The 27,198-nt window shown below is 36.8% G+C and overlaps 1 protein-coding gene and 1 long non-coding RNA gene across 2 annotated transcripts; one reads left to right on the forward strand and one right to left on the reverse strand.

Annotated features, from left to right (window-relative positions):
- Nucleotides 1-7,689: 7,689 nt before the first annotated feature.
- On the reverse strand, nt 7,690-9,168 carry LOC112733313 (uncharacterized). Its single transcript, XM_025782234.1, has 2 exons — nt 8,845-9,168; nt 7,690-8,685 (listed from the first exon to the last, which is right to left on the reverse strand). The coding sequence occupies exons 1-2, from the start codon at nt 9,166-9,168 to the stop codon at nt 7,690-7,692; spliced, it is 1,320 nt and encodes a 439-aa protein (XP_025638019.1).
- Nucleotides 9,169-21,091: 11,923 nt separating this feature from the next.
- On the forward strand, nt 21,092-22,510 carry LOC112735856 (uncharacterized). The gene is made up of 2 exons (XR_003168577.2): nt 21,092-21,542; nt 22,312-22,510. It is a non-coding gene; the product is annotated as an uncharacterized lncRNA (long non-coding RNA).
- The last annotated feature ends 4,688 nt before the right edge of the window (nt 22,511-27,198 follow it).

The raw sequence follows: 27,198 nt of genomic DNA on the forward strand, positions 1-27,198 counted from the left end.
TTATGTGAAGATAAAAGAGAGGAAAAAGACATGACTGAAGATAAATGATACTTGCACTTTGAGGGAGATTGATTTGTAGAGATGAGAGATGAATTGCACAAATAATCAGAGAGATATGCTGGAGGTCGGTGAGGTCGGTCGGAATGACGAGGATGGGGTTGCTTAGATGGTGAAGAAGGTGACAGGGGATGAGGAGGTGATGGTGGACTGGTGTCTAGTGCAGAAGGAGAGATGAGTCTGTGTGTTGAAAGAGATTTTGTGGTCATGGGTTCAACTTGGTTAGGAAACGACAGTGAGGAAGAAAGAGAGGTTGTTGGAGAAAATAAAGAATTAGATGGAGTTAGGTCAATAGGTATAGGTGAGGGTTCAACTGGAAGACTAACTGAATCTTGTTTTTGAGAATGCGTGTTTGACAATGTTGGGCTGAGTGTATGGAATTAGACATTTTTGGTGACTAAGGGGAAGATCATTTCATAAAAAATCACATTTCTAGAAATCTCAATTCTTATATCTTCTAAAACATAAACAATATATCATTTAAAACCATGTTGAAAGCCAATAAACACAGCCCTTTTGGCTCTTGGATCAAATTTTGATCTGTTTGCCATTAGGGTAGAAACAAAACATAAGCATCCAAAAACTTTAAGGTCATGATAATTTGGTGGATGATTGAATAAAATCTCAAATGGTGTTTTAAAATTAATTGCGGATGATGGAACTCTGTTAAGTAAATAAACAGCATGTTTAACAACATAAGACCAAAAAGATGATGGTAAATTAGATTGAAACATAAGAGCACGAGCTATATTCAAAATATGTTGATGCTTGTGTTCTACCCTTTCATTTTGTTGAGGAGTTTCAACACAACTACATTGATGAATAATGCCCTTTGAAGCATAAAAATCATGTAAAATAAATTCTGGTCCATTATCGAAACGAATAGTTTTGACTTTAGAGTTGAATTGTATTAAACCACTCTTTCACCTTAACCCATGACAACAATAAAAAAAGTCTCACGGTCCATAAATATCAAAATGTAATAAATCAAAAATTGCATTGGCTTTGTTAAAACTTTGAGAAAATGAAAGTTTCTTTTGTTTAGAAAGATGATAAATGTCACAAGCCTCGTCATGATGTATAGAGATAAAACGAAAATGTTTATGTAAATGATTAAGTTTTTGTCCAGAGAGGGTCCTAAACAAAAATGCCATATATTTGAAGGTGTAATTGGTGGAGATCGGATGGAATTTATGGAGTGTGTAGTGGATGGATTTTTACCAAAATTGGGTTCAAAGACATATAATCCCTCTCTCATTCTGCCCAAATCAATCATCCCCAAATTGTTGCTCTGTAGAATGCAAGAAGAAGATGAAAAAGTGAGTTCACATATGAGTGCTGAAATAATTTTTGAGACGGAGATAATATTAAAGTTGAAATGAGGTAAATAAAGAACATCATGAATGACTAAGGATGGTGAAAATTGAACAATGCCTTTATAAGAAACAGTAATTTGAGAACCATTTAGTAAATGAACAATAATAGGAGAAATTTGTGTGTAAGAAATAAACCAAGACAAATTTGATGTAATGTAATCTGTGGCACCAGAATTAATGATCCAAGTATTTAAGAATGAATCTCGATTTGAAAAATTATTAACAATAGAAAAAGTATTGAAAGAACAAAGATAATGAGTAGCTGGATTTGACAAAAGCTCAAATTGGTTTGAACGACGAGTTTTTTTATTGGAAGGAAGTGCCATGAAGAAAAGTGTTGGGTTGACGAAAGGTCCAAAAGAGGCTCCTGATGAAGTTGCTCGTGTGCCCTTTCTCTTTGACCTTGGACAGAATAGGGAGGTTGATTATTCATAGTGGGAGGAGAGGTTAAAGGGGGTTTAGGATCTGAATTGGTTGGTTTATCCATGGATGTTAGCAGAGCTCAAGAGGAGCTCTGATGCCATAATAAAACGGAAAGAGTACATAAAAAGTATGCAAAGATAATAAATTTGTGAAAGAATAAGGAAAGAAAAAAAATGAAGAAATTTTATTGATTGTTGATTGATTGAAATTATAAACTATGAAGGTAAAGCTAAATATATATAGAGCATTGGCCTATGAAAGATAAAAGCAAATAAAGATAAGATAAGGATAGATAAAGATAAGATAATAATAAAGATTAAAATTATAACTGAATTTGTGTATTCTATTGGGCTGAATTTGTGGGTCGTGAGACTTCTTTATTGTTATTATGGACTAAGATAAAAGAGTAGTTTAATATTAAACATACTCAAATTTAAACGTTAGAGTCAAAATGTGTGTTTTATATAGATGCTTTTGAGGTAAGAATTTTCTTGTCTTTACTAGTTTTGCAAGCAGAAATGAAACAACGTATTTAATTCTGAGGTATGCTATGTTGCTTCTAAATTGCTTGGCTACTTTTGATATATTTTATTCACTTAGACTTGGTTTATGAGGTTGTTCACTTAGAAGACACCTAGTTTACTTGTATTATTTAAGAAAAATTTCTTGCTACATTTTTCACTTTGAGAAAATGTTAGATAATATATTAATGAAATTATTAAATTATATATTAGGTTTATTAATCATGAAATTTAGGATTAACCACCAAAAACGTTTTCGAATTATTAAAATACTGATAAAAATACATCTGAATTTTACTATCAACAAAAATATTTTTAAATAATTTTAAAATGTAACAAAAATATTCAACAATAAATATATATTTTAAAAAAATATCTTAAAGATTGAATTTTGATGTGATTTTTTTTAAGCATAATTAAAAAAATGAGATATTATTATTCTTAAAATTTGGTGATTTTTTTCTAAGTATATATTTTTTGTGATTTTTTAAAAGTATTATTAGTTGTTAACAAAAAAATTACAATAAAAATATATACTTAACAAAAAATTACCAAATTCTAAGAGTAATAATATCTCATTTTTTTAATCATGTTTACAAAAAATTGTATCAAAATTCAATCTCTAACATATTTTTTGAGAAATACATATTTAATATTAGATAATCTTGCAAAAAAACTAACATTAAATATGTATTTCTCAAAAAAACACATTAGAGATTGAATTTTGATACAATTTTTTGTAAGTATGATTAAAAAAATGAGATATTGTTATCCTTAAAATTTGATGATTTTTCGTTAAGTATATATTGTTTTGTGATTTTTTAAAAGTATTATTGGTTGTTAATAAAAAAAATTATAAAAAAAATATATGCTTAACGAAAAATCACCAAATTTTAAGTATAATAATATCTTATTTTTATAATCATGATTGAAAAAAATTGCATCAAAATTCAATCTCTAAGGTATTTTTTGAAAATATATATTTGCTATTGAGTATTTTTGTTGTATTTTTAAATTATTTGAAGGCATTTTTGTCAATAGTAAAATTCGAGTATATTTTTGTCAGCGTTTAAATAATTCAAAGACATTTTTGATAGTTAACCCTAAAATTTAATTTGAGATATCCTCAGGATAATAATTCTATTATAGTGAAATTTTCAAATTTTTTAAGGATTGGATGTAGGTGTTTTGAGTTGAAATAGTATGTATCATTGTGTACATATTAATTCTAAATTCTTGTCTCTTATATTATGTATTATGTTTATTTTTTTAAGAGATTATTTTCTTTTAATTTAGTTCTATAGATATCCTAAAAACACTTTTGAACAGATCTGAAGTCTGTTAAAACTTTAAAAGATCTACGGATAGAACTAAAAATCTTAGAATCAACTTCAAAATAATTCTTAGAGTATCTCTAAGGCTAATTTTCAATTCAATTTCAGTTTGGATCTCTTAAAATAATACATCAGTATTTATGGGACCATTGCATATATTATAAACAATAATTTAAAGAGTAAAAAACAGATATAAGCCAGGGTGGCTTATATTATACAAATCAGCCAAACGAGGTTCTCATTCATCAATCAACCAATAGCACGCTTTAATGTAATTCGAATCAAGAAAATTCGAATTATACTTCTATATAATTCGAATCGACCTAGCTCGAATTATTCCCAACCATTGCGCCAAAGTAGTTCGAATCAAGTTGGAACGAATTATTCAAGCATAATTCGAATTATGTCAATTCGAATTACTCCCTTTTCGTTTCAAATGGTAATTTGAAATGTGTTGATTCGAATTACAAGGGAGTCGCCTATATAAGGAGTTCGAACCAAGGTCATTCGAATCAGTTTTCCATTCTCATACCGCACCAAATCTCAGAGAAAACGACCTAGAATCGAGCCGACAAAGACTCAAGCGGCATATTCGGGGGATGGGGGACGATCCGGAGAGGCTGTATCATTTGGATGGAGTTGCTCATATCGCCGGGGTGATCAACGACGAGGTTAGTGGTTTTTCATAGTGGTTTTTGATAGTGGTTTATGATAATGGTTTTTGATAGTGGTTTATGATAGTGATTTATGATAGCGGTTTATGTTAGTGGTTTATGAAAGCGGTATTGCAAGTGGTTTATTTTAGCAGTTTTGCATGCACTTTTATTGGCGGTTTATGTTAGTGGTTTAGGTTAGTAGTATTGCATGCGGTTTATTCCATAGGTTTTGTTTGCGGTTTTATTGATGGTTTATTTTAGCGGTTTATGTCAGCGGTTTAGGGTGGAGGTATCGGAGGTGGTTAAATGAGTGGTTTTGCATGTGGTTTTCTCTAGTGGATTTGCATGTGGTTTATGTTAGTGATTTTTTGGATGCGGTTTTATGATGCGGTTTTGCTAGTAGTTTAATACATTTTGCTTTTGCATGTGGTTTTTAGAAGCGGTCTATGTTTACGGTTTAGGGTTGAGATTTTGGTAGTGGTTTACTATATCTTCTTTTGCATGTGGTATTTGTTAGTTCTTTACGTCGTGAATTATATATGTTAGTGGTTTTGTAATTCGTTCTCATTATGCGGTCCATGTAATGTGCAGCTCCGGCGTTGCATATCGAGCATGCGGCAGCAGCAGGGGATGCGACTTGATGAGAGGTACATTCCGTACTTGCAGATGGCCGGATTATACCATCTTGCGAGACTGAACGACAGATGGTTCCGATTAGACGAGCCCCTTGTGAGTGCATTCGTGGAGCGGTGGCGTCTGGAGACGCACACGTTCCACATGCCGTTTGGAGAGTGCACGATCACGCTTCAGGACGTCGCGTACCATTTGGGGTTGCCTGTGGACGGACGTTACGTCAGTGGTTGCCTGACAGACTTCCACGTATACATACAGGGTCGCCAGCCAGCTTGGCAGTGGTTCCAGGAGTTGCTCGGTGTGCTACCTCCGGCGAACCAAATCCAAAATTTCGCAGTGAACTGCACCTGGTTCCAGGAGACATTTGGAGAGTGTCCCGAGGGGGCCGATGAGGAGACAGTGAGGCGCTTTGCCCGTGCCTATATCATGATGTTGTTGGACACCCAGCTGTTTGCCGACAAGTCCGGCAATCGTATTCACATCAGATGGTTACCGTTCGTGGCTAGGCTTGAGGAGATGGGTGGCTACAGCTGGGGCTCAGCGGCACTAGCATGGTTGTACCGGTGCATGTGCCGAGTGGCCAACAGACATGTCGTGAAGTTAGCTGGGCCGTTACAGTTACTTCAGTCCTGGATCTTTTGGCAATTTCCTAGATTTAGGCCTGCTGGGTATGATGCGTTTAGCTGGCCCCTGGCCTCGAGGTACCACTATCACAGTCTACTATGCATCTTTATTTTATTTATTTCCAGTTTCGCCTGTAATGTTATACTGATTCAAATCATTCATGAATGCGCTACCATGTTGCCGTCGTATGCAGGTGGTCAGGTTATAATCCTGGCGTTAGCGAGAAGGGACCTCAGGTGCAGATGACTCGACTGAGGATCGACATGTTACAGGCTAGGGATGTGAGTACGCTAACCTCCTATGTATAGTTAGTGCTTTTTTCAGTTTATATGGTCTAAGGATTTGGTATAACGAATTTGATGTGCTTTTTCAGTTTATATGGATGCCCTATAGCACACCGGACGTCCTTCAGGTTGTCCATCCGGAGGTGCTGGAGCCTCGTCATACGATGTTATGGCGGTGTGTGACGTCACTGATATATTTTACGGTGGTTGAGTGGCATCAGGTTGATAAGGTGTTACCGCAGTTCGGAGGCATACAAGCCTTCCCGCAGCCCACCCTGAACATCGACTTCTTGATGTCGAAGGACGAGAGAGGTGGTGATCGTTGGTTCCCGCCCCACTTGCAACACTGGCATCTTCACTGGGAGACACGTGCGGATCACGTTCTACGGTTCGACGTTGTTGCTGACCCGAGACCCTCACATGACTTCTTAGACTGGTGGCATCAGCACGGAAAGAGGTTCTTGTCACCTGAGATGTACTTGGGGATCCGAGAGCCATTCCTATTCTGGTTGAGGCGACACAGAGGGGTGCCGGCCGTGTACCTGATATGGAACGAGTTGACGACGTTCCTGATAGGTGTCGAGTCGAGAGGAGAGCTCGAGTCGGGACACGACGAAGTCAGCGTGAGTGGAGGTGGCTGGACCAGGCTATGGAGGAGGGTGACGAGGCAGGTAGGGGCGGTGGTCGACGACGAGGGCGTGGAGGCAGGAGGAGAGGGGCTGCTGCTAGGCAGGATCACGGTGATCGTGGTGAGGATGCCGCTGGAGGAGGGGCTCCAGTGGGGGGGTGTTAGGCCCGATCATGGCGGGCATGGTGGAGAGTGGTATGGATCCGGTATGGGAGATCTTTCGAGCTATGGTGATGCTGGACTTGGAGAAGGGCCGCTCGGAGATTACTTCGTTGGTGTTCCCGGTGACGACTAGACACTTCAGGAGAGTACGCCATGGGTGAGTCCGGGATCCATGTATGCAGACTTTCTTGCCGGTGATGGGATTGATGTGGATTTCGGTGGATCACATTTCCTAGATGAGATCAGCATCATCATGCAGGAGGATGAGGCTGCCCGTCGATGGGGTCAGACGACGGGGACACAGGCACCGTTAGATGTCGATCTGAATGAGCCTCCCTTAGTGGCTCCTGTTCAGACTTTCGCCTTGGGTGGGACCCCACCATCTGCACATACGGCTAGGTCACATTCAGTTGTCGGGCCGTCTACATCCCGACCCATACATGTCCAGCCTAGGATGCCTGCACAGCCACCCCCGAAAGACGAGGAGGATGAGATCGAGGATGAGGAGCCGCTTATCCGGAGAGGTCATAGGACACGGGTACCACGTCGTTGCTTCACGGGGTCGCACCTATTTAGATGATATGTGTATCGTGTTGTATGTTATTTCATTATCAGTGTTGTATTTTATATATTTTCGTTTATGTATTTTGTTATCAGTGTTGTTTCGTAGCCACCCTTAGTTTATCAGTTCATGTATGAGTACATTTCAGATTGCGTTATTTTGTATCGGTCACTATGAAAACATGAGTACTTTGCTTATTTAACTTATTTCCATAATTAGTAAGACACGTAAAACAAGTGCCTTTTATGGTAATAATTTTTCATCACTGAACACCGACTACTTAAGGAAACCTATAACATCGGTGTCTAAAAAAAAGTACATATGATCAAACTTATACAAATAAGAACACAACACCACACATTCCTATTCATTTCTCCCTGTATGGCTGGGTCCTCCACTCTGTGGGCAACTCCGACGAGTGTGTCCGAGTTACCGACAGAGGCCACATCTCTTAGGCCGGTTCGGATCTGCCTCATCCATATTGGTCCGTATCCGAGTGGACCCGGGACGACCCTCCCTCGCACGCCTCTTGTTCGGGTCCGGTATCACGGTCGGCCCGTCATATGGTGGCCAGAAACCCTCCAGAATGGGAGGTGTGAATCCCATCTGATAGACACTGAAGACCGAACTAAGACGATACACCTGGTGGACGTATGGCTGCCATGTAACCCGTGAGTAGGCACAGCATGCCAATGCGTGCGGACACGGGAAATGAAGTGCCTGGAAGTATCCACAGTCACATGTCTGAGAACCAAGTGAGACCCTGTAGCTACTCAGTGAGAACGAACCAGTCAGAGTCGTCTCTGCCACGGTGTACTCCGAGTTATCCTTGTCGTATACAGTCATGGTGAAGCACCTCGCCGTCTTCAAATTGGCCTCGATACACTTCACCAGGTGTTGATTGAATTGTTGTTCGGTACCCAGCAGGTGTTGACTGAATTGTTGTTCGGTACCCAGCTGGGCCTCAGCCTTTCTCCCCTTGCGAACAAATAGTTCGGCCAACCTTCCGTATGTGGCCTTCACCAGCGAGCACACAAGGAGGTTCCTGACACCCTTGAGGATTGAGTTCACACATTCAGAGATATTGGTCGTCATGTACCCGAATCTGCGGCCCTCATCACAATATTGTGTCCACAATGAATACTCAATCCGGTTCGCCCAATCACACATCGCTGGATTTTCAGAGCGCAGAATGTCAAACCAGTAATCGAACTCGACCTCGGTCTTAGCATATGCGGCATTCACAAGAAGCCTCCGAGCGTCTTTTCCCTTGAAGGTGAGGGCGAAATTTGCTGCTACGTGTCGAATGCAGAATGCCCGGTATGCAGCTGGAGGTAGCCATCCCCTGTCGGGAGCCTCAAGCGCGGCCTTGATGCCGTTATGCCTGTCCAAAATAACCAGCAGACCCGGATGCGGTGTCACGTGCTGACGCAGGTGGGAGAGAAAGAAGGACCATGACTCAGCATTCTCACCCTCGACTAGTGCGAATGCAACAGGGAGTATGTTGGAGTTCCCGTCCTGTGCAATCGCAACAAGCAACGTTCCCCCATACTTGCCATATATATAGGTGCCATCAATACTCACCAACGACTTGCAATGACTGAATGCCTCGACACAAGGTGGGAACGTCCAGAACAGCCTGTGAAAATAAGCCTGAGACTCGTCCAGCTGTCCCCCAACTCGAACAAGGCTAGTCCTAAGGACTGCAATAGTACTAGGCATGGTCAACTGGACTCCTAACACCCACCTAGGGAGCTCGTTGTATGACTTATCCCAGTCACCATAGATAACGGCAACAGCTTTCTGCTTCGCCAGCCAGACCCTCCTGTACGTCAGCCTGAACCCAAAGTGTGCGGCCGTGACATTTAGGAGCACATTGATGTTGATGGATGCATCCGCCCTAACCATTGGCATAATGAATGCCGCTATCACATGATAATCCAAACTCCTGTGGTCGCTGGAGATGGAGGTTGCGAGACACGTATGCGGTCCATTGTACCGTTTGACTTCCCAAATGCCCTTGTGTTGCCAGAGACTCAGCCGAATCAACCATGTGCACCCATTCCCAAACTCAGAACACTTTCCCACATACCGGTGATAGTCAGACTCAACTACCTTGTACTGTACCACTCGGCGGATGCTGTAAGTCTTCACACTCAACAGGGCCTCATCTTTATCCTGAAATTGCTGACCAACCTGGAACTCTGTCAGACCAGTAGACCCTTCCGCATCTCTAGCGCCAAATCCAGCAGGCTGCCCAGGAACCCCCTCCTGTCTCATGGCATCCAGGTCCAATGATGAAAAATGTGGAGGGTACTACTGTGTGCCAGAGCTAGAACCCCCTGCAGCCCCTCCCGGGTCACTCGCTCCAATATCGTCGCCACTGTCATCAGCAATCATATCTGGCTCAACATCATCGTCCTCTGGATCATCAAACAATCCGTCTCCAACACCAGCCGGTGCAGCATGTACTGAGGTCGGAAGATATTCCCTAGTTTCAACCTCGTTGCCAACACTGCCGTTGAGATCAATAGCGAACGAAGGGGAGGCGACAGGCTGGATGGGTGGCTCGTATGCAGGGACGGAGGAAGAAGCAACGGCAGGTCTCGAGCTAGAACCGGACACCGTGGCTAAAGTGTTGGTGTTCCGGTTCGAATCCCCCGAGCTGGATACCACATCAACCAACTTTGCCAACAGCTCTAGTGTCCTCACCTCGGGAAACTGCCGGCGACAATGAAACATGACCTGCAAGTCCTCATCACTCCCAATCGTGAAACAATCATACTTCACGGTATCTTGGAGCACCGTGGTTGGAATGCGATAGAAAAACTTCTTAACCCTTTTCACACCTTCCAGACCAAGTTTCAGCAGTATAGAGCTAACAATGTCATCATAGCTCATCGTAGGCCTCACGATAATACAGAGAGGATCCTTATCGGTGAACTTCACACCGGACCGAGTTTTTCTCTTAATCGATCCTCTGTGGTGAACCAACACTAGAAAACTATCCTCACTAGCCATCTGACCCCTCTAATGAGAGCAACTCACGTTCACTTCATATATATACAGGTCTGGTTCACAGTAATTCGAATCAACACATTTCGAATTACCATTTGAAACGAAAAGGGAGTAATTCGAATCAACATGATTCGAACTTCCTCCTATTCACATGATGGTAGTAATTCGAATTGACATAATTCGAATTATGCTTGAATAATTCGTTCCAACTTGATTCGAACTAATTTGGCGCAATGGTTGGGAATAATTCGAGCTAGGTCGATTCGAATTATGTAGAAGTATAATTCGATTTTTCTTGATTCGAATTACATTAAAGCGTGCTATTGGTTGATTGATGAAAGAGAATCTCGTTTGGCTGATTTACGTAATATAAGCCACCCCTTAGCTTATATCTATTTTTTACCCTAATTTAAAACTAAAAGTGAAATTTGTCACTCTAATTGTTGGTTTATTTTCAATTAAAATTTTATATTATTCTTAATTATTCCATCAAGATAATTATATAAATGACAAAATTTATTAATTTTCTATCAATGTGATATTGTCTCTCTAAGATGAGACTGGTTTCATTTTATCTATAAATTCTAATGCAAATTCTAATTCTGTGTCAGTTCACTCCCTTAAAAATATCAAAAATAATACTGCAAAAGCACTCTATTGGAGTTGCTATTAGCAATTTATTAAAACAACTCTTTTACTTTATAAATTATATTCTCATCATGAGTGACTTGAGAAGTTGTTTTATCTCATGAGAAAAGAATTACTAGAATTGAAATAATAATAAATTTTGTTTCGTACAAGTCATAAGATTTGATAGCTATTTTAGTTCATGTATTTCAGGAGAAATATGTATGCACAACTCAACCTCCCCTTCTCGTGCACCATTTTACCGATTTCAACCACCTCTTGAGATATTTCTTCTAACAAGAACTATTTATAATTTGTCTGTTGATAGTTTGATTCATTCAGGGAGCTTCAGCAAATTCTAATGGAATACCTTATAACATTCGATTCTTAATACTCTGATATATCATAAATATGTTGTAATGTCTCTAGTTTCCATTGCTTATCATGTTTTAGAATAAATGAAACTTTTAGCAATATATTTGGTTTGTCATGTTATTTCTGTATTCATGTTAGATTATATGAATTTTCATGATTAACTTACACAATCAATTTTTGTAATTTTTCATAGTTATTTATAGGCAATATTCCATATTCAAAATCGTTTGATATCCAATAAATAATATAAGTTCTTGCATAATAATATCAAGTAGCATTTATCTAATGCTTGATTTTCGAAATTCGTTGAAATAAAGAGGCAATCTACATTATCCAAAATAATATAATAATTCTAAAAAACACTTTGGAACACTAAGAGTGGTTTTTCTTATTATTATTATATGGTACATTTATCTTTCAGTACAAAGAGAATAGATACAAATTAAGCAAGGAATATTCTCATCCTAGTAATTAAAATATTTTCAAATAAAATAATCGCAACAAGTATTTAACAGGGGCTAATTCCAATGAAAAAACAACGCTTATTCCAATCAAACTTAATTTAATACATACTCTAATTGCTGGAGAAATATTTCAACATTTTGACCATATGGAGAAGCAATTCACCATGCTAATTTTGGATGTAAACCGCTCTTATTTAATTAGTTTCCATTTGATAAACTTGATAAGGTAGTATAAGGCTTGATATATAGTCGTTTCACTTTATTTTCAGTAACTTCGACAGGTTATCAAATTAAACTTGTATTAAGATTTCAATTTAATGAGCAGATACAATTTTTCTAAAAAAGAGTAGATTTGACTCGAGAATTACTTAGTGTTTATGTCGACAAGTGTATAAAAATGCTCGATAATATTAAACTATGGTAAATAATGTAAAAAATTACAATAAAAAATATATAAAATAAATAAAAATTTTAAATAAATAAAAATAAAAGTAAAATTAAAACTGAAAAAGAAACAAAATGCTTGAAGAAAAAAAAATAAAAATAAAATACGTAAAGCAAAGAAATGACAAGGAAATATAAAAATAAATCAAAAGTAAAAGGAATAAAGAAAATAAATTAAAAGTTGACTCCAGACACTCACATACACTTGTACTTTATTGTCTTTTGTTGCGTCAGTGTGACGGAAAATTTTGCAGAATTTGGTGTGATGGTGAATTGTTCAAATTGAAGTACCTTATTTCTTCCAAATTTCTCCTGCTTATAGATCACAAGGATGGTCTATAGAATGCTTCTTTCGTGTCACGATCTAATTTCCCTTTTTTTTCTCAGGCTCTCATAATCCACGGCCTTGCCTTGACTTTGAAGGATCTTGTTCTCTAAGGTAGACACACTATGTCTTTGCTTTTACCTTGGTTTTCAAGACCCACGTCCTGTATAGTTCTTTTAGATAAAACCACGTGCGATTAATAAATTTTGACCTGGGTTCTTTTCGACTCAACTCTTTTCATAGTTGATGTTATGCTCTTGTCATGGTTGAGTTTTCACAGTCAGTCAAATTTTTGTACTAACAAATTGCCGCTTAAACTTATTTTTCAGAAAATGAAATGATAAGTTTTACTTGATCATGTGCTATTCTGTGCTAAATTTAAATTTCAGAATTTAAAAAGACAGTTATGATATTTTTGAAACGATGCGTGCGTTTTTCTGAGAATACACAACGTTTCTTACGGGCTTTAATGGGCCTTTAATTCTGAAATTCTTCATATTTCTCCAAAGCATTACTACTTTGTTCGTTACTTTCATCCATCTTCCATTTTTTTCATCTTCATCGTTAAAAACAAGAACATTTCTTTCGTTCACTACCTCTCTCTGCCATTCAGATGGATTCTCAACCAAATGCGTCACCCTCCATTGCTGCTGCGTCATCTACTTCTGCAACTATTGCTACCACTACCACTTCCACCAGTACTCCTGCAACTATGGCTTTTGTTTCTTCTTCTCTTCCGGTCATTACTGCTACCGCCGTAGCTTCTGCATCTAGCATGGCAACCACTACGCTCAACTTCCTCCCCCACATTGCGAAAAAGATGATGATGTTCAGATCATCCCTCCTCCTTCTTTGGTGGTTGATGTAGCACAATTTTATAATAAAGATGGAAGCTTGAAGGTCCCCAATATGGATATTGAAACCACAGAACTCTGGAGGAGCCATGTATTCCTTCCTTTCAAGGTTACCGGCTTCTTATATTCATTTTTAGGGTCTCTTTCTACACAAGAACAAATTGAATTCGACTTTTCTTTCTTTTCATCTCCCCTTGAACATCTCCTTCTAATTTTCTGTAAAAAAATGTTAGGGCTTCTTATTTTGCTAGTCGAATCTTTAGAACTGCCCCTCCCAAGGAATCTAGTTCTCTTCTTTCGACTTGGATGTCGAGGTTGGCCCGACTTACAAACCTATATAGAAATCAGTAGGGATTGTTTTTGCTCTCAAACTAGCTACCTTCGACTTCTCTTATATTGCACACCTCTTAAGAGCTAGCTTATATTTTTGGAGCCTTACTGCTAATAATTTTCATTTTTCTTATGGGATTATTGGGCCTACTTTGATGGAAGTTTCTGTTTTAACTGGCATAGCTCCCGACGAGGAGTGTGTGTCATGGGCTTCCGAGTATTCGGATGATATTTTTGACATCAATTTCGACTCGACTTATGTGTCGGGTTTCATTAAGAACAATATGGAATATGATGGTGATCCTATTATTGATAGTGAGCATGTAGTCTTTCTTCTTTTATGGCTTAATACCTTTGGTTTTTGTCCTAAATCCATTTAAATAAAAAAGAATACTATTTACCATTAGCCATCATGTTTCACTATAAAAAGTACATCGACATCCCTTCTTTAATTTTAGGTCAATTGTATGAACCACTTTCTTTAGTGGTTGGTGAGATCCGATGGGGCAAATCATTGATCAATCCCTTTGGTCCATTTTGGGTTGTCTGCTATCGATGCTTTCTACCACCTCATTACTCTTCTTGAGATAAAAACTAATGACAACACTTCTTATTATCCAAATTCATTCATTTACCCGTTGAAGTGTGGTTGAGTACCTTCATTCTTTCATTAGTTCCAAACCTAATAACCAACACATTGTCGACGATTTGTGGTCTAGAACACTAACTCCTCAAATTCTCCCTGTAGATCTTCCATGTGAATCGGAAATGGCCTTGAAAAATAAATTAGTCACTTACTTTCCTCAATACGTGTCACGACAATTTGGCCTAGCACAAGCATTACCTTTCCCACTCTCCCTGAGGCTCAAATAATACATTATGAGGTGTCGAAACTAGAGAAGTTTGACCAAATCCTTGACTTGAATAATCATAGAGTGAGCACTTAGTACCAAAGACTTGATCTCACTCGTTGTTTTCTTTCAATGCCTGCTTTTCACAAGTGGTGGTCAACCTACTATACTTCTCATTGCTCTTCGATTGAACAAGCCATTTTTAATTTGGTTCTTCCTACTGCGCAGACTTCTAGAGTGTCAAAGAAAACTAAAGGTAAGCATATCAAAGAGATTGTTAAGTTCCAGAAATACTACAAGGTTAAATGGCATTTTAGGGGAATGTAAGGTATATTTTCAACGAGGCCTTAGAGATATGAAAAAGAAAGAAACACACATATATAAATGCTCGAGCGTTAATTACAAGCTTTTACTCGAAATCCTTTGGTACAAAAGAAATCTTTTATGCAATCCTTTAAATTTTCTCCTTTTCTTAATGCCCCTTTTGGCCTTGCTGATCGAATACCAGACCTTCTTAAAGGATCCCTAGGGGTGATTTATCAACTTCGAGAAAATGACCTGAGAACCTTGGGTATAAACACTACTAGTGCCGTTTACTATCGAGGAACTAGTGATAAAATTCACGGTCAAACAAGGATCGCTGGATGTTGATGAGTAAAAATTAAAGCTCACGGGTACCGACAAGTGCACCGGATCGCACAAGTAATACCACAGTGAGTGGATATCGTTCCCATGAAGATTAAAGGATTGAACAAGCAAATTTCTGATTAAAAAGTCTAATTAGATAAATAAAACCTGATTGATGATCGAAGAGGGCAAGAGAGTATCTTGCTAGGAGCCTTGAGAATCTTGAGTGTTGAATGCTTGGATACCACAGATAGTGAACTTGAATGATGAATTGAGAGAAGACAGTGATGATGAGAGTCAAGGGCTTTGGAGATGCTTATGTTCTTAGGAAAACCAATCTTGTTTATTTATCTTGAAGTTTGCAACGATCTTTCACGACAAAACCTTTAGTAACTGATTTCTAATTTCTTGGCTCCTCAGTTTTTCAAGCATTAATTAGGCGTCAATTAATTAATCAAGACATTAAGCACAAAAACTGATTTTGGATTCAAATAAGATTTAAAAGTAGTCCTTAGGTCGAATTATATGTCACGTATTCAAGCTAGTCCTATCCAATTAAATCTTAAAAAAAAACTTAATTTCAAAAGTTGTTCTAATCTGAATTATATGTCACTTATTTAAAATTAGAGTGATTGAAAATCATGTATGTGTCGCACACTAATTGAACTACTATTCCTAGCCGAATTCAAATAGTCATGTGAAAGAGTTTTCAAGCGTTGATTCAAATATCAAATATTTCAATTATAATAAAAGAATCCAAGAAGAATTAGCTTACTTTTCAATCCACTAATCCGAATGAAGAACGAATAACTCAATCATGAAATAGATCAATACAAGACTTCGAAATAAAATAAACATAAATTAATTATCCATAAAAAACATAAACAAAGCTCCTAACTCTTTGACAGAGAATTAGTTACACATGAAGAAGTAAGAAAAACAAGAAGAAGAGAAGTAGTCTGAGGACTTGATGGTCCTCTCTGTGAGCTATGCTCACTTATTTATAGCCTAAATTCTAGAATTCAAATTAAAAACTAAACTAATATTATCCGTTGGAGAGGAAGATAAGATAACTATCCTAATCTTATGTTTCGGAGAGAAAGACAAGGTACTGACTTCAATTTCAAATTCAAAAATAAAAATTCAATTTAAATCCTAACAACTAAATCTCTTATGCTTTTGGAGAGAATCAATAACTAATCTTTTAGAGTCTTCAATTTTCTGAATGTAATTAAGGCTTCTAATAATGTAGATAATTAAGTTTGGGCCTTAATTTGTGGAATCTTGGATGTTGAGAGTTGTAATTATATGTAATTCGGGCTCATATTAGTGAAAGATTGAGCAAAAAGCCCAAAATTTCACTTACAGGAAGGAGATCCGTTGGGCGTGGATCACTAGCCGCCAGGTGTGCATCAAGGGAGTGCTGGGGTCCACCGGGCGTGTATCAAATCCGCCGGGTATGCATGCCTTCCGCCAAGCGTGCATGTGTTGTGCGTTGGCTTGTATGTCTTCGTTTTTCTTGGGCCACGCTTCTTGGGCCACGCTTCTTGGGCGACGCTTTTATTTTCTTTGTGCTTTTCTTGTGAAAAAGCCTTGATTTTTGCTGCTTTTTGAGCTCAAAATTCCTGAAAATATAAAAATACTATCCCAACTCCAAATATTTGATTATTTATTAAATTCTATTAGAATTCATAAGAAATTTAATCAAAATCTAAGAAAATAAAGAAGAAAAATAATTTAAAAACCGTTTAAGATGGCGAGTCATCAGATATCCTTCATGTATCTTGTGTTTCCTTAGGTCTTGGAAAATTACATCTTTACTCATCTTATATTTTCTATGTATTTTCAACTGCTCGATCGACACAAATCATTGGCATTGCCGTTGATCCCCAACCAGTCGAAGAGAACTGGGACTCAAATGATGATGCCGCTCCCAAAAGAGCGAAATCAAAGTGCGGTGCTGGTCAAAGACGGGGTAGGTCGAGTGATGCCATTCTTTCTTCTAAGAAAAGTCATCCTCTCGACATCCTTATGGGCTCTGGTCCTAAGAAAGCTCAAAAGAAAAATCTTGCTGCTTCCTCAAAGGTATATATATATAATCTAAAAAGTCAAAACGGGACTCAAAAACAGGAGTCGCAACAGAAAGCTATTCTAAACGGGAAGTCGACCAACCCATTAATGTTGAAGTCGAAGTGACTATGTATGTTCCTCCTATCATTACAAAACAAATGGTCAATCCACCTCTTCTTTTTCCAATCCCAATTTAAACTGTGCCATCGACAGCCGCTTCTCAGGCTTTTACTGAATCTCCACTGGTAAAATACTTAGCTTCTTGATAAACCCCAATTTTGTGGTTTATCTTGTGTTGAATTTAGGGAATTTTATCATCTTTTCTCACATTTATTCAATGAAATAGCATGATTTTGTGAATTTCTTCTAATTTGTGCTTGAGAGTAAAAACATGCTTTTTAGGCCTTTAATTCGCTAATTTTAATTCACTTTAATTTCATTCGATGTCTTGATATATTTGTTAAGTAATTTCAGGATTAGAAGGCAAAGATTGGGTTGAAGAAATGAAGAAAAAGCATGCAAAAATGGAGAATTCATGAAGAAAAGAAGATTTGCTGAACTGAAGGCCACGCGCACATGTCACCCACGCGTACGCGTGAGAAGGAGATTCACCAGCGACACGCACACATCACCCACGCGCACGCGTGACCAGAGAATCATCAATCAACGTGCATGCGTCATCCACGCGCACATGTGATGTTGATCACGTGACTCTCTTAAAGGCAAAACGCCGGGGGCGATTTCTGAGCTCAAGGAGACCCAAATCCAACTCATTTCTGATGCTTTTGAACCCAATGATTGCAAGAGAATGGGAGGGAGCAATCATAGTGTAGTTTTTCATCATGTTGTAGGTTAGAATTCTAGAAAGATAAGCTCTCCCTTCTCTTTAGAATTTAGGGTAGTTTAGGCTAAATTCCCTTAGATCCAACTTTTAATTCTTGTTTTGATTTAGTTTTCCCTTTTAATTCTTTGTTATTACACCTTTGCTCTTCTAGATTTTGTTGTTAATTTCTTTTTCATGTCATTTTTATGTTGATGCACTCTTGTTGATTTCAATTTCCTTTTAATGCAATTTTATATTTCTATGTCTTTTTATGTTTATCTCCATTGCTATTGTTGATTTCTTGTTTGTGTTAGTTATGTATTTTATTAATTCTTACATTTTGTGATGTTTACTTTTATTGCACTCTAGGAGTTTGTTAAAATATTTTCTCTAGTTATTGAGTAGCTTTCTTTACTCTTGGCCTAGGTTAAGAGAATTGAGTGACCTTGAGTCATTGGGTCTCATTGAATTGATGATATGAGAACCCTTAGTGGTCAATTTGATAACTATTGACACTAGCTTATTACTAAGTCAATTAATAGCTAGGTTAGGACTTATGGATTGATGTTGATCAAGCCTATTTGACGTACTTCAAGTGTTGAAGTAGACATTGTACGCACTTTAACCATAGAGGTAGACTAAATGGGTTGGTCCCTCATAATTGTCAATATATGGTTTGTAGACAAGGATGGTGATCTCAATTCCTATGACTAGTCAAAAGTTCTTTCTCTTTTTTTATTAGTTAATTGTCATTTACTTTCTTATTATTTACTTTTGTTGTTAATTACCAAATCAAACCCCCTTGTCCCCTTCATAGCCAATAATTGATCACTTCATTGCAATTCTTTGTGAGACGACCCGAGGTTTAAATACTTCGTATAATTTTTATTGGGGTTTGTACTTGTGACAACCAATTTATTAAAATTTGATTTGAGGATCGAATGTCGGTTTGGGCTATGCTCACAACGAAATTATTTTGTTAAATTCCGAACCGGTATAAATTCTTGTATTACTTCTTTTACCATTTCTTTTGCAATTATTCAGATATTAATACGTATTACTTTCTCTCTTGTAGGCAAGCTATATGCCTCTCCCCGGTGATGCCGAGACACATCAAGAGTCTGGCCCTGCTTCGACAACTGTTGCAGCTGTTTCCACAATCATACCTGACACAGATGAGGCTGTTGTCGAACAAGATCTTGAGCCTCCTTTCAACATTCCTACTCTTGTGGCTGGATATTTAAGTTTTGAGGACCTCGGCCTTGATCTTGAAATATCTTGTCCGAAGTTCGACAAGTGTACTCTTCAGAAGTAACTAGGATGCTATCTTTTTTAGATCCGGAACCCATCATTGTACCCCAAGTTCAAGAATCAACGCTAGACGCTTCGACTCATGAAGAAGATGTCACTTTTCCTTAACCTCAAACGCCACCAGATCCTAATCCCCTGATTGTTGAAAAGGTTAACATAGTTCTCGATTGCCTCAATAAGCCTTTAGAGGACATTAACAACAATGCTGACATGAAAACTTGACTCATTGATGCTCTGACTTTCAAAAATTCCAAGTGAAGTTCATACAGCTCTAAGTGCTTTTGTTGAAGACATTTACAATTATATCTCCAAGTCCCAGACTGCTGAGAAAGATCATAACAAGTCGATCGAAGTCTTAGTTAATCATGATGCTTAATTAAAGAAATGAGAGGCTACTATGACTCAGATTGAAGACGTCTTGTCATAAGGTTAGGCTAAAGAAAAGGCCATGGCTTCGAGGATCGAAATTCTTACGAAGGAGTTGGCTGAGTTAGGGTCTGGTCAGAAAAAAGTTACAACCACTAATGCTACTCTTATGCTTCGACAGGAAAATGCTTGAAGAAAATAAATAAAAAACAAAATACATAAAACAAAGAAATGACAAGAAAATACGTAAAAAAAAAATAAACATAAATCAAAAGTAAAAGGAAAAAAAATAAATTAAAAGTTGACTCCAAACACTCACATGCATTTGCACTTTATTATCTTCTGTTGTGTCAGTGTGATTGGAAATTTTGCAGACTTTGGTGTGATGGTGAAGTGTTTAGATTGAAATCCCTTATTTCTTCCAAATTTCTCCTATTTATAGCTCACAAAGATGGTCTGTATAATGCTTCTTTCGTGCCACGATCTAATTTTCCTATTTTTCTCAGACTCTCATAACCCACGACCTTGTCTTGACTATGAAGGACCTTATTCTTCAAGGTAGACACCCCACATCTTTGCTTTTACCTTGATCTTCAAACCCCACGTCCTGTATAGTACTTCCAAATAAAATCACGTGTGATTACTAAACGTCGACTTGAGTTATTCTCAACTCAACTCTTCTCATAATCAATATTCTGCTCTTGTCATGGTCGAATTTTTACCGTCAGTCAAAATTTTGTACTCAAACACGGATCCAGATAGAAGTAAGAAAGGGCATTTGCCCCCACAAAGATTTTGATAAAAAATATAATTACATATAAATGTTAATATTTATCTTTTTGTTATATTATGTTTATCCCTAAAATAAATAAATAAATAAACTAAAAAAATAGTGATAATTAACTTTATGATACTATCTAATTAGGAATTATTTGAAATATGTCTTAAAATATTAGTAGTTCATTTGAGCAAGTGTCAAAATTTTAAATTTTATTTTGTATATATAATAATTTATTGAACAATAATAGACTCTTAAATAGAGTTCAGATCCATAACAAATTAATCTTTGATCTGTTATGTTAGAATATACTATAAAAAAATAAAATAAAATAAAAATAAAATATCTATACATAAATTTTACTTTATATATTTTTGCCCCTATTATTAATTTTGTCTGAGTCGTCCCTGTTTGTACTAACAATGGTATAATATAAAAAATACACGGCATTAATTTTTATACTATAAGGTGTTTGGCATGTCACATACTTATACGTTATTTTCAAACTAATGAAATAATTATATTCTAAACAACAGTTTGGAACACTAAGAGTTTTGTTTTATTTTTTTTATTTATAGTACCTTTAACTTTCAGTATTAAGAATACACATACAAGCTAAGCAAGGAACATTCTCATTCTAGAATAAGCAAGGAACATTCTCATTCTAGAATCATGTTATTTAACAACATTAAGCATAGTTTCAATATTATATAAAATCTAGTCTATGGTAAATTCGTCATTGCAAGATTAAAAAGAGAAGAGAAATCTATGGCTAGAAATAGTATCACATATGCACTAATAATGCTCATAATTGGAATAGATATTTGTTACGCGATTGTTGAACTTCATAATACTATTCCTGAATTACCTTCGACTTCGTCTTATTATGTTGCAATTAATCTTAAATTAATTGATTGTATAAAAAAGTGCAGGAGTAGATTTCCAACTAAATCAAAAGTGTTCCAGGAATGCAAAAAAAAATGTATCGACGAGTTTACACCGAAACCTCCCAACTGATGGTAAGTTATTGTAAATCATTTTGAATTTAAGTATCTTGTATATAAATATTTGATGTGATATATTCTCCTTTCTTTTAACAGTATTCATAGACTCATTAATTATAGAGAAAGTATGTAAGCTGGTCACTCATTTACTTGATATAAAATACACTATGAAAGAGAATTCAAAGACATTTTGGTACTTGAAAAAAAAAAATCTTCAATGATATAATATAAATTAAAATAAATAATAAAAACATATTTGATTTTTCAATTTTAGTTGAAAAAAAAAAAGTTTTACCGCTTTTTATTATTAGAGTTTGAAGCATTGTGTTTCTAGGGTAATGGAGTCCAGTTTTAGTTGTGTTTCAAGACCTCACATTCTCTAAAAAATGCAAAATATATTTAAGCACTTTTATCAGACTAGAAGGTGATTTACATCGTTGATATACTTTTTCTTTCTTTTTTTTTTTTTTTTTTTTTTTGGGTATCCTTAGTTTTCGTTGATATTGGATTTTTTCTTTCTATCAGACAATACTAGCAAATAAGTTATGATGTAGTAAAATGTTATAAAATAAAATAATCTCAACAAATGTTGTACAGGGGTCATTTCCAATAAAAAAAAAGGGGGGGATTATTCCAATCAAAATTTAATTTAATAATACTCTAATTAATGGAGAAAATTTTCAGATATATATTGAGTTGCAATTCACTATGCTAATTCAATTTAATAATACTCTAGTTAATTTTATAGAAAAATATTCATAATAAGTCCTAACATTTATTACAGGTTTGGTAGAGTGTAAATTTTAATAGATTCTCGAATGAAAGGAAGACGAGTTGAGCATCATCAGATTATTTGGAACTATTGGTGCTGCTGATATTGGATATTTCAATACTTTTGTTTTCCATGTTTATTTTCTTATTGTGTACTGTGTAATTCAAATATATATGAGAGGGTTCAGCTATTCCGTTGCTTTTGTCCTAAAGCAATAGTAACTGCTTTTATTATAATAAAATGTTTTAAAATGTTATGAAATGAAATGAATTAAACAATATTCTGAAAAATCAAATTAAATTGGTCAGTTGACCGAATTAATAAAAATCGATCATCTAATCAGTTCGATTGACATGAAGAATTATTCTGCAAAAATTGGTTTAAGAATTGGTCAAATTGATGATTAACCAATAAACTGTCGGAATCAATTGGGTTTTTTCTGATTTGGTAGTGTGTATATTAGTGTATATATAAAATTAGAATTACCTACCTCCTTTCTCTCTCTCTCTCTCTGCGGAACCCAGCCACCATTCCATTGCGGAACTCTTCTCCTCTGGTAGAGGGTGTTATCGCTACCGGTGAGGACAGATCGTGGGTGCCACCATCGCCCATGGAAAGTTTGCTCGCTTTTCCTAGATCCTCTTCTTCTCGACATCGCACGAATTTCTACTCGGAGCTATTGGCATTGTCTAGTAAACCACAATTTTATAATTTATTTTGTATTGAATTTGGTGGATTTTGTCAACTTTTCTCCCATTTATTCACTAAAATAGCATGGTTTCATGAATTTCTCCTAATTGTGCTTAATGGTTAAAAATATGCTTTTTAGGCCTTTAATTAGTCAAATTTAATTCACCTTTAATTCCATTCGATGCCTTGATGTGTTTGTTAAGTGATTTCAGATTTAGAAGGCAAAGATTGGATTGAAGGAATGAAGAAAAAGCATGCAAAAATAGAGAATTCATAAAAAAATAAAGTTTTGGAAATCTGTCATGCGAGACGTACGAGTGACTCACGCGTACGCATGACCTGGAAAATCGCAATATGACGCGTACGCGTGACCTACACGTACGCGTGACAAGCAGCACATGACCAATGAAGCACGCTGAGGGCGATTTCTGGACTTGCTAGAGCCCAATCCAACTCATTTCTGAAGCTATTTGATGCAGAATTCAAGAGGGAACAAAGGGAGAGCACTTAGGAATAGTTTAGAAACATGCCTTAGGTTATATTCTAGAGAGATAAGCTCTCTCTTCTCTCTAGAATTAGGGTAGAACTAGGTTAATTGCATCTTAAATTTAGGTTTAATTGCTTGTTTTGATTTAATTTCTTTTACTTTTCCTTGTTTTATTGTCTTAATCATCTTAGTTCTTCTTGTTAATTTCTCATTTTTGTTGCCTTTATGTTCATGCACTCTTGTTGATTTTAATTTCATTTAATGCAATTTATGTTTTCATGTTTCTTATTATTTAATTGAGTTGTTATTGTGATTTTCTTGCATTAGGTAGTTGTAGAATTTATATTTCTTACAGTTTTACCATATTTTCTTTTTATGCCTTCCAAGTATTTGATAAAATGTTTGGTCGAATTTTAGTGTAGATTTTTATACTCTTGGCTTGGATTGGTGATTTGAAGACTCTTGAATTATCAAAATCTCTTGTTGATTGGTAATCGAACATTACCGGTTAGCTTGAACTTCACTAAATCTAGTCTTTCACTATGAGTTGACTAGGACTTGTGAACTCAAGTTAATTGTATGCACTTGACTTTCCTTCATTTGTTAGAGGTTAACTAAGTGAAGGCAATTTACATTTACCATCACAATTAAGGATGATAATGAGGATAGGAATTCCAATTCTTACCTCTTGCCAAGACTTTTCTTATTTGTTAGCTTTATTTTCTTGCTATTTTTACTTTCTTGCCTATCATTCAAAACTCCAAAAATACTTCCCTTCATAGCCAATAATTGAGCACTTCATTGCAATTCCTAGGGAGAACGACCTGGGATTAATACTCCCGGTTATTTTAATTTGTATTGTGACAAACCTTTTTAAACTTTGATTGGAGGATAAATTATTGGTTTGGACTATGCTTGCAACGGAATTATTTTGTGAAAATTCCTAACCGACATTTATCCTACATCAAATTTTTGGCGCTGTTGCTGGGGAATTGCAATGTGTGCTTGTTATTGGTTATTGTATATATGTGAATATTGTGAATATGTTTGTCTTTTGCTTCTTTGTTAGTTTTTGCTATTTGTAGGAGTTTGTTTTCTTTATTTGTTATTAGTCTTTGATTTTATTTTCTCTTTTCACCATGAATTCTCACCCTTTTGGCTATGAGTGTAGTTACAACTATGTTGTAGGAAATGAGAACTACAATGAGGAAGTGCATCAAGGATGGAACCATCAAAGATGGGAGGAGCCATATGCTTATGATCAACTCTCTTGGCAACAACCTCCTCCAATGTACTATGAGTAAGAACCATTCCATGATGCATACCAATTTAATGGATATGGTAGACCTTCTTGTGATTATCAATTACAACCACCATATGCCTATGAACCCCCTCCTCAATATAGTTCTCAACCACCATACTCACAAGCCCCATACCACCAAACACCTCCATATGACCTTAACTCTTATGCATCAAACCAACAACCATATGAGTCATATGAACCATACATAGAACCACAATAATTCCAATAACGCAATTACTCCCAAGAACCACCACCTCAATATACAACATTTTCATACCTTATCAAGATGAACCACCTTCTTATTATAAACTCTTTCTCCCACATGATGAACTCTCCTATCCCCCCAAGCTCCAATGGATGATTCTCTCATTTCATTACTTCAAGAGCAACGTGAAGCTCAAAGGAGGACACTAGAACTTATGGCTACCTTGACCGAGGTAGTAAATAATTTAGTCTCCCAACGCTTGGACACTCAAAGTACTCCCATGGCCACATGTGGAGAATCTAATGAGGAGCGTAGCATGAAGGAGAGATTAGAAACTCCGGTGGAGAACAAGGAGTGGGACTTTGTATTTGAGCAATTAGAGAAAGCCGAAATCATTGTTGAAGAGGAAGAAGTGGTTGAAGACTTAGGAGATGCCGAAAGTCTATGGGAAGCTAAAGTTTTAGAGTCCTCTAAAGTTGAAGAGGTTGATCAAGAGATGGATTCAATTATTGATGAATTTTTATCTACAATTAAATCATCTCCCATTGGATATGAATTAGAGGTTGAGGAAGAAGGTGCACAACCTCCAAGTCCCTTGGCAAGCAATGAAGAAGAGATTGGATTGGAAGAAAGCTACCAAGAAGTGGAGGTAAATCAAGAAGAGCACAAGGGAGTGGAGCTTGTAAGATCATTGGAGACAACCCTCCCTAAATCACCATCCAACACAACATTTAAGTGGGTAAAATTCTTATTCTTAAGCTTTACTTTCCCACTTGAATACGGTTTGCTTGAGATGGATGGTCAACTTAGAGCTCTTTGTGGAGTGAAGAGTAAGAGAGAGTTGTATAGTGGTTGAAAATACAATTCTAGGTTCATTTTGGTTGAATCATCCAAGTTAAATTGCAAAGGTTGGAGTCATGCTAATTTGAATGGGTCTAGGAAGTTGTTTGGGTACTTGAGTGAGGATTCCAAGGCTAAATCACCTAGATGGAATCATGATGATCAATTAGAAGACGGGTGTAGAAACAAGATTTGGGATCCGGGAATATATGAAGACCAATGTTGGGAGCCCTTAGCTTGTGTGGAACTTCATCAAAGCTTGGTGCTATTAATTTTGAACCTTGGAGCATACTTGAAGTCCAAGCATTTGTGGAAGTTCAAGGATGAGTACAAGCACAAGCCACCATGACAAGAAGCTTCCCAATTGTCCAACATAAGAACAATAAATAAAAGTGTTAGGTGGGAGACACCCCACCATGGTAACATCTTTTTATTTTCCTCTTTTGTATATATTGGTAAATTAGTTTAATTTCATGTTTAGTTTGGTTATTTGAGTTTATTTGGTAGTTTAGTATGTTTAATAAGGTTTGGTGATATTTTGGTGACTGTTTGGATGTTTGGAATGCTTGGTTTGGTGCAAGAAATTGAAAAAATTTTGAAAAACAGAGCACTCTGTCACGCGCGCACGTGACCCACGCGTACGCATGACCCCCATATTTTGAACGTGCCAAGACCGTGCGTGGACTGTGCCATCGCACGGTCCAGACAGAAAGTTGTGCTAGGACTGTGCAGGCTTGATGCGAGGCGCACAACGCCTCCCACACGTACGTGTGACCCACGCGTACGCGACGCCCTATAAATCTTAGATCATGAATTTTTCATGCGGGCACTGTGCCATAGCACAGCCCAGACAGTAAGTTGTGTGCGTAGGGTGCGAGAACTGCACGTCCAGCGCAATTTCTTTCCACGCGTACGCGTGACCCACGCGTACGCGTTACGCTTTATTTTCCAATTCCACACCTACGCATTTTAGACGCACACGCGTCGCATTCCATGCTCCCAACCCACGCTTACGTGTAACACCCTAACTACCAGAGCTCACACTTCCGGCTGCGCGACTCTGATAGCTCGGACATTACGACGACACTTATACTATTTAATACTAAAAATATGAGCCTGTTTAAAACTTTAAACCGCAATGCCGCTCCCAAAAATACTTTCGTTCGATAACGTACATCCAAGATACCATACATCTTACAAAAGCTCATAAAGAGTACATCCATATATATACATAAAGATATATAAATAATATTAATAACATAATACAATACAATTCCTATCCCTCTTACAGATTATATCAAGATAAAGGCGAGGGTACAATAAACCATAACTAAAACAATACAGAGCATCACAACAACAATTAAATAAGCTCTT

This window comes from Arachis hypogaea, chromosome 13, assembly GCF_003086295.3.
Source record: "Arachis hypogaea cultivar Tifrunner chromosome 13, arahy.Tifrunner.gnm2.J5K5, whole genome shotgun sequence".
NCBI classification, from domain to species: domain Eukaryota; kingdom Viridiplantae; phylum Streptophyta; class Magnoliopsida; order Fabales; family Fabaceae; genus Arachis; species Arachis hypogaea.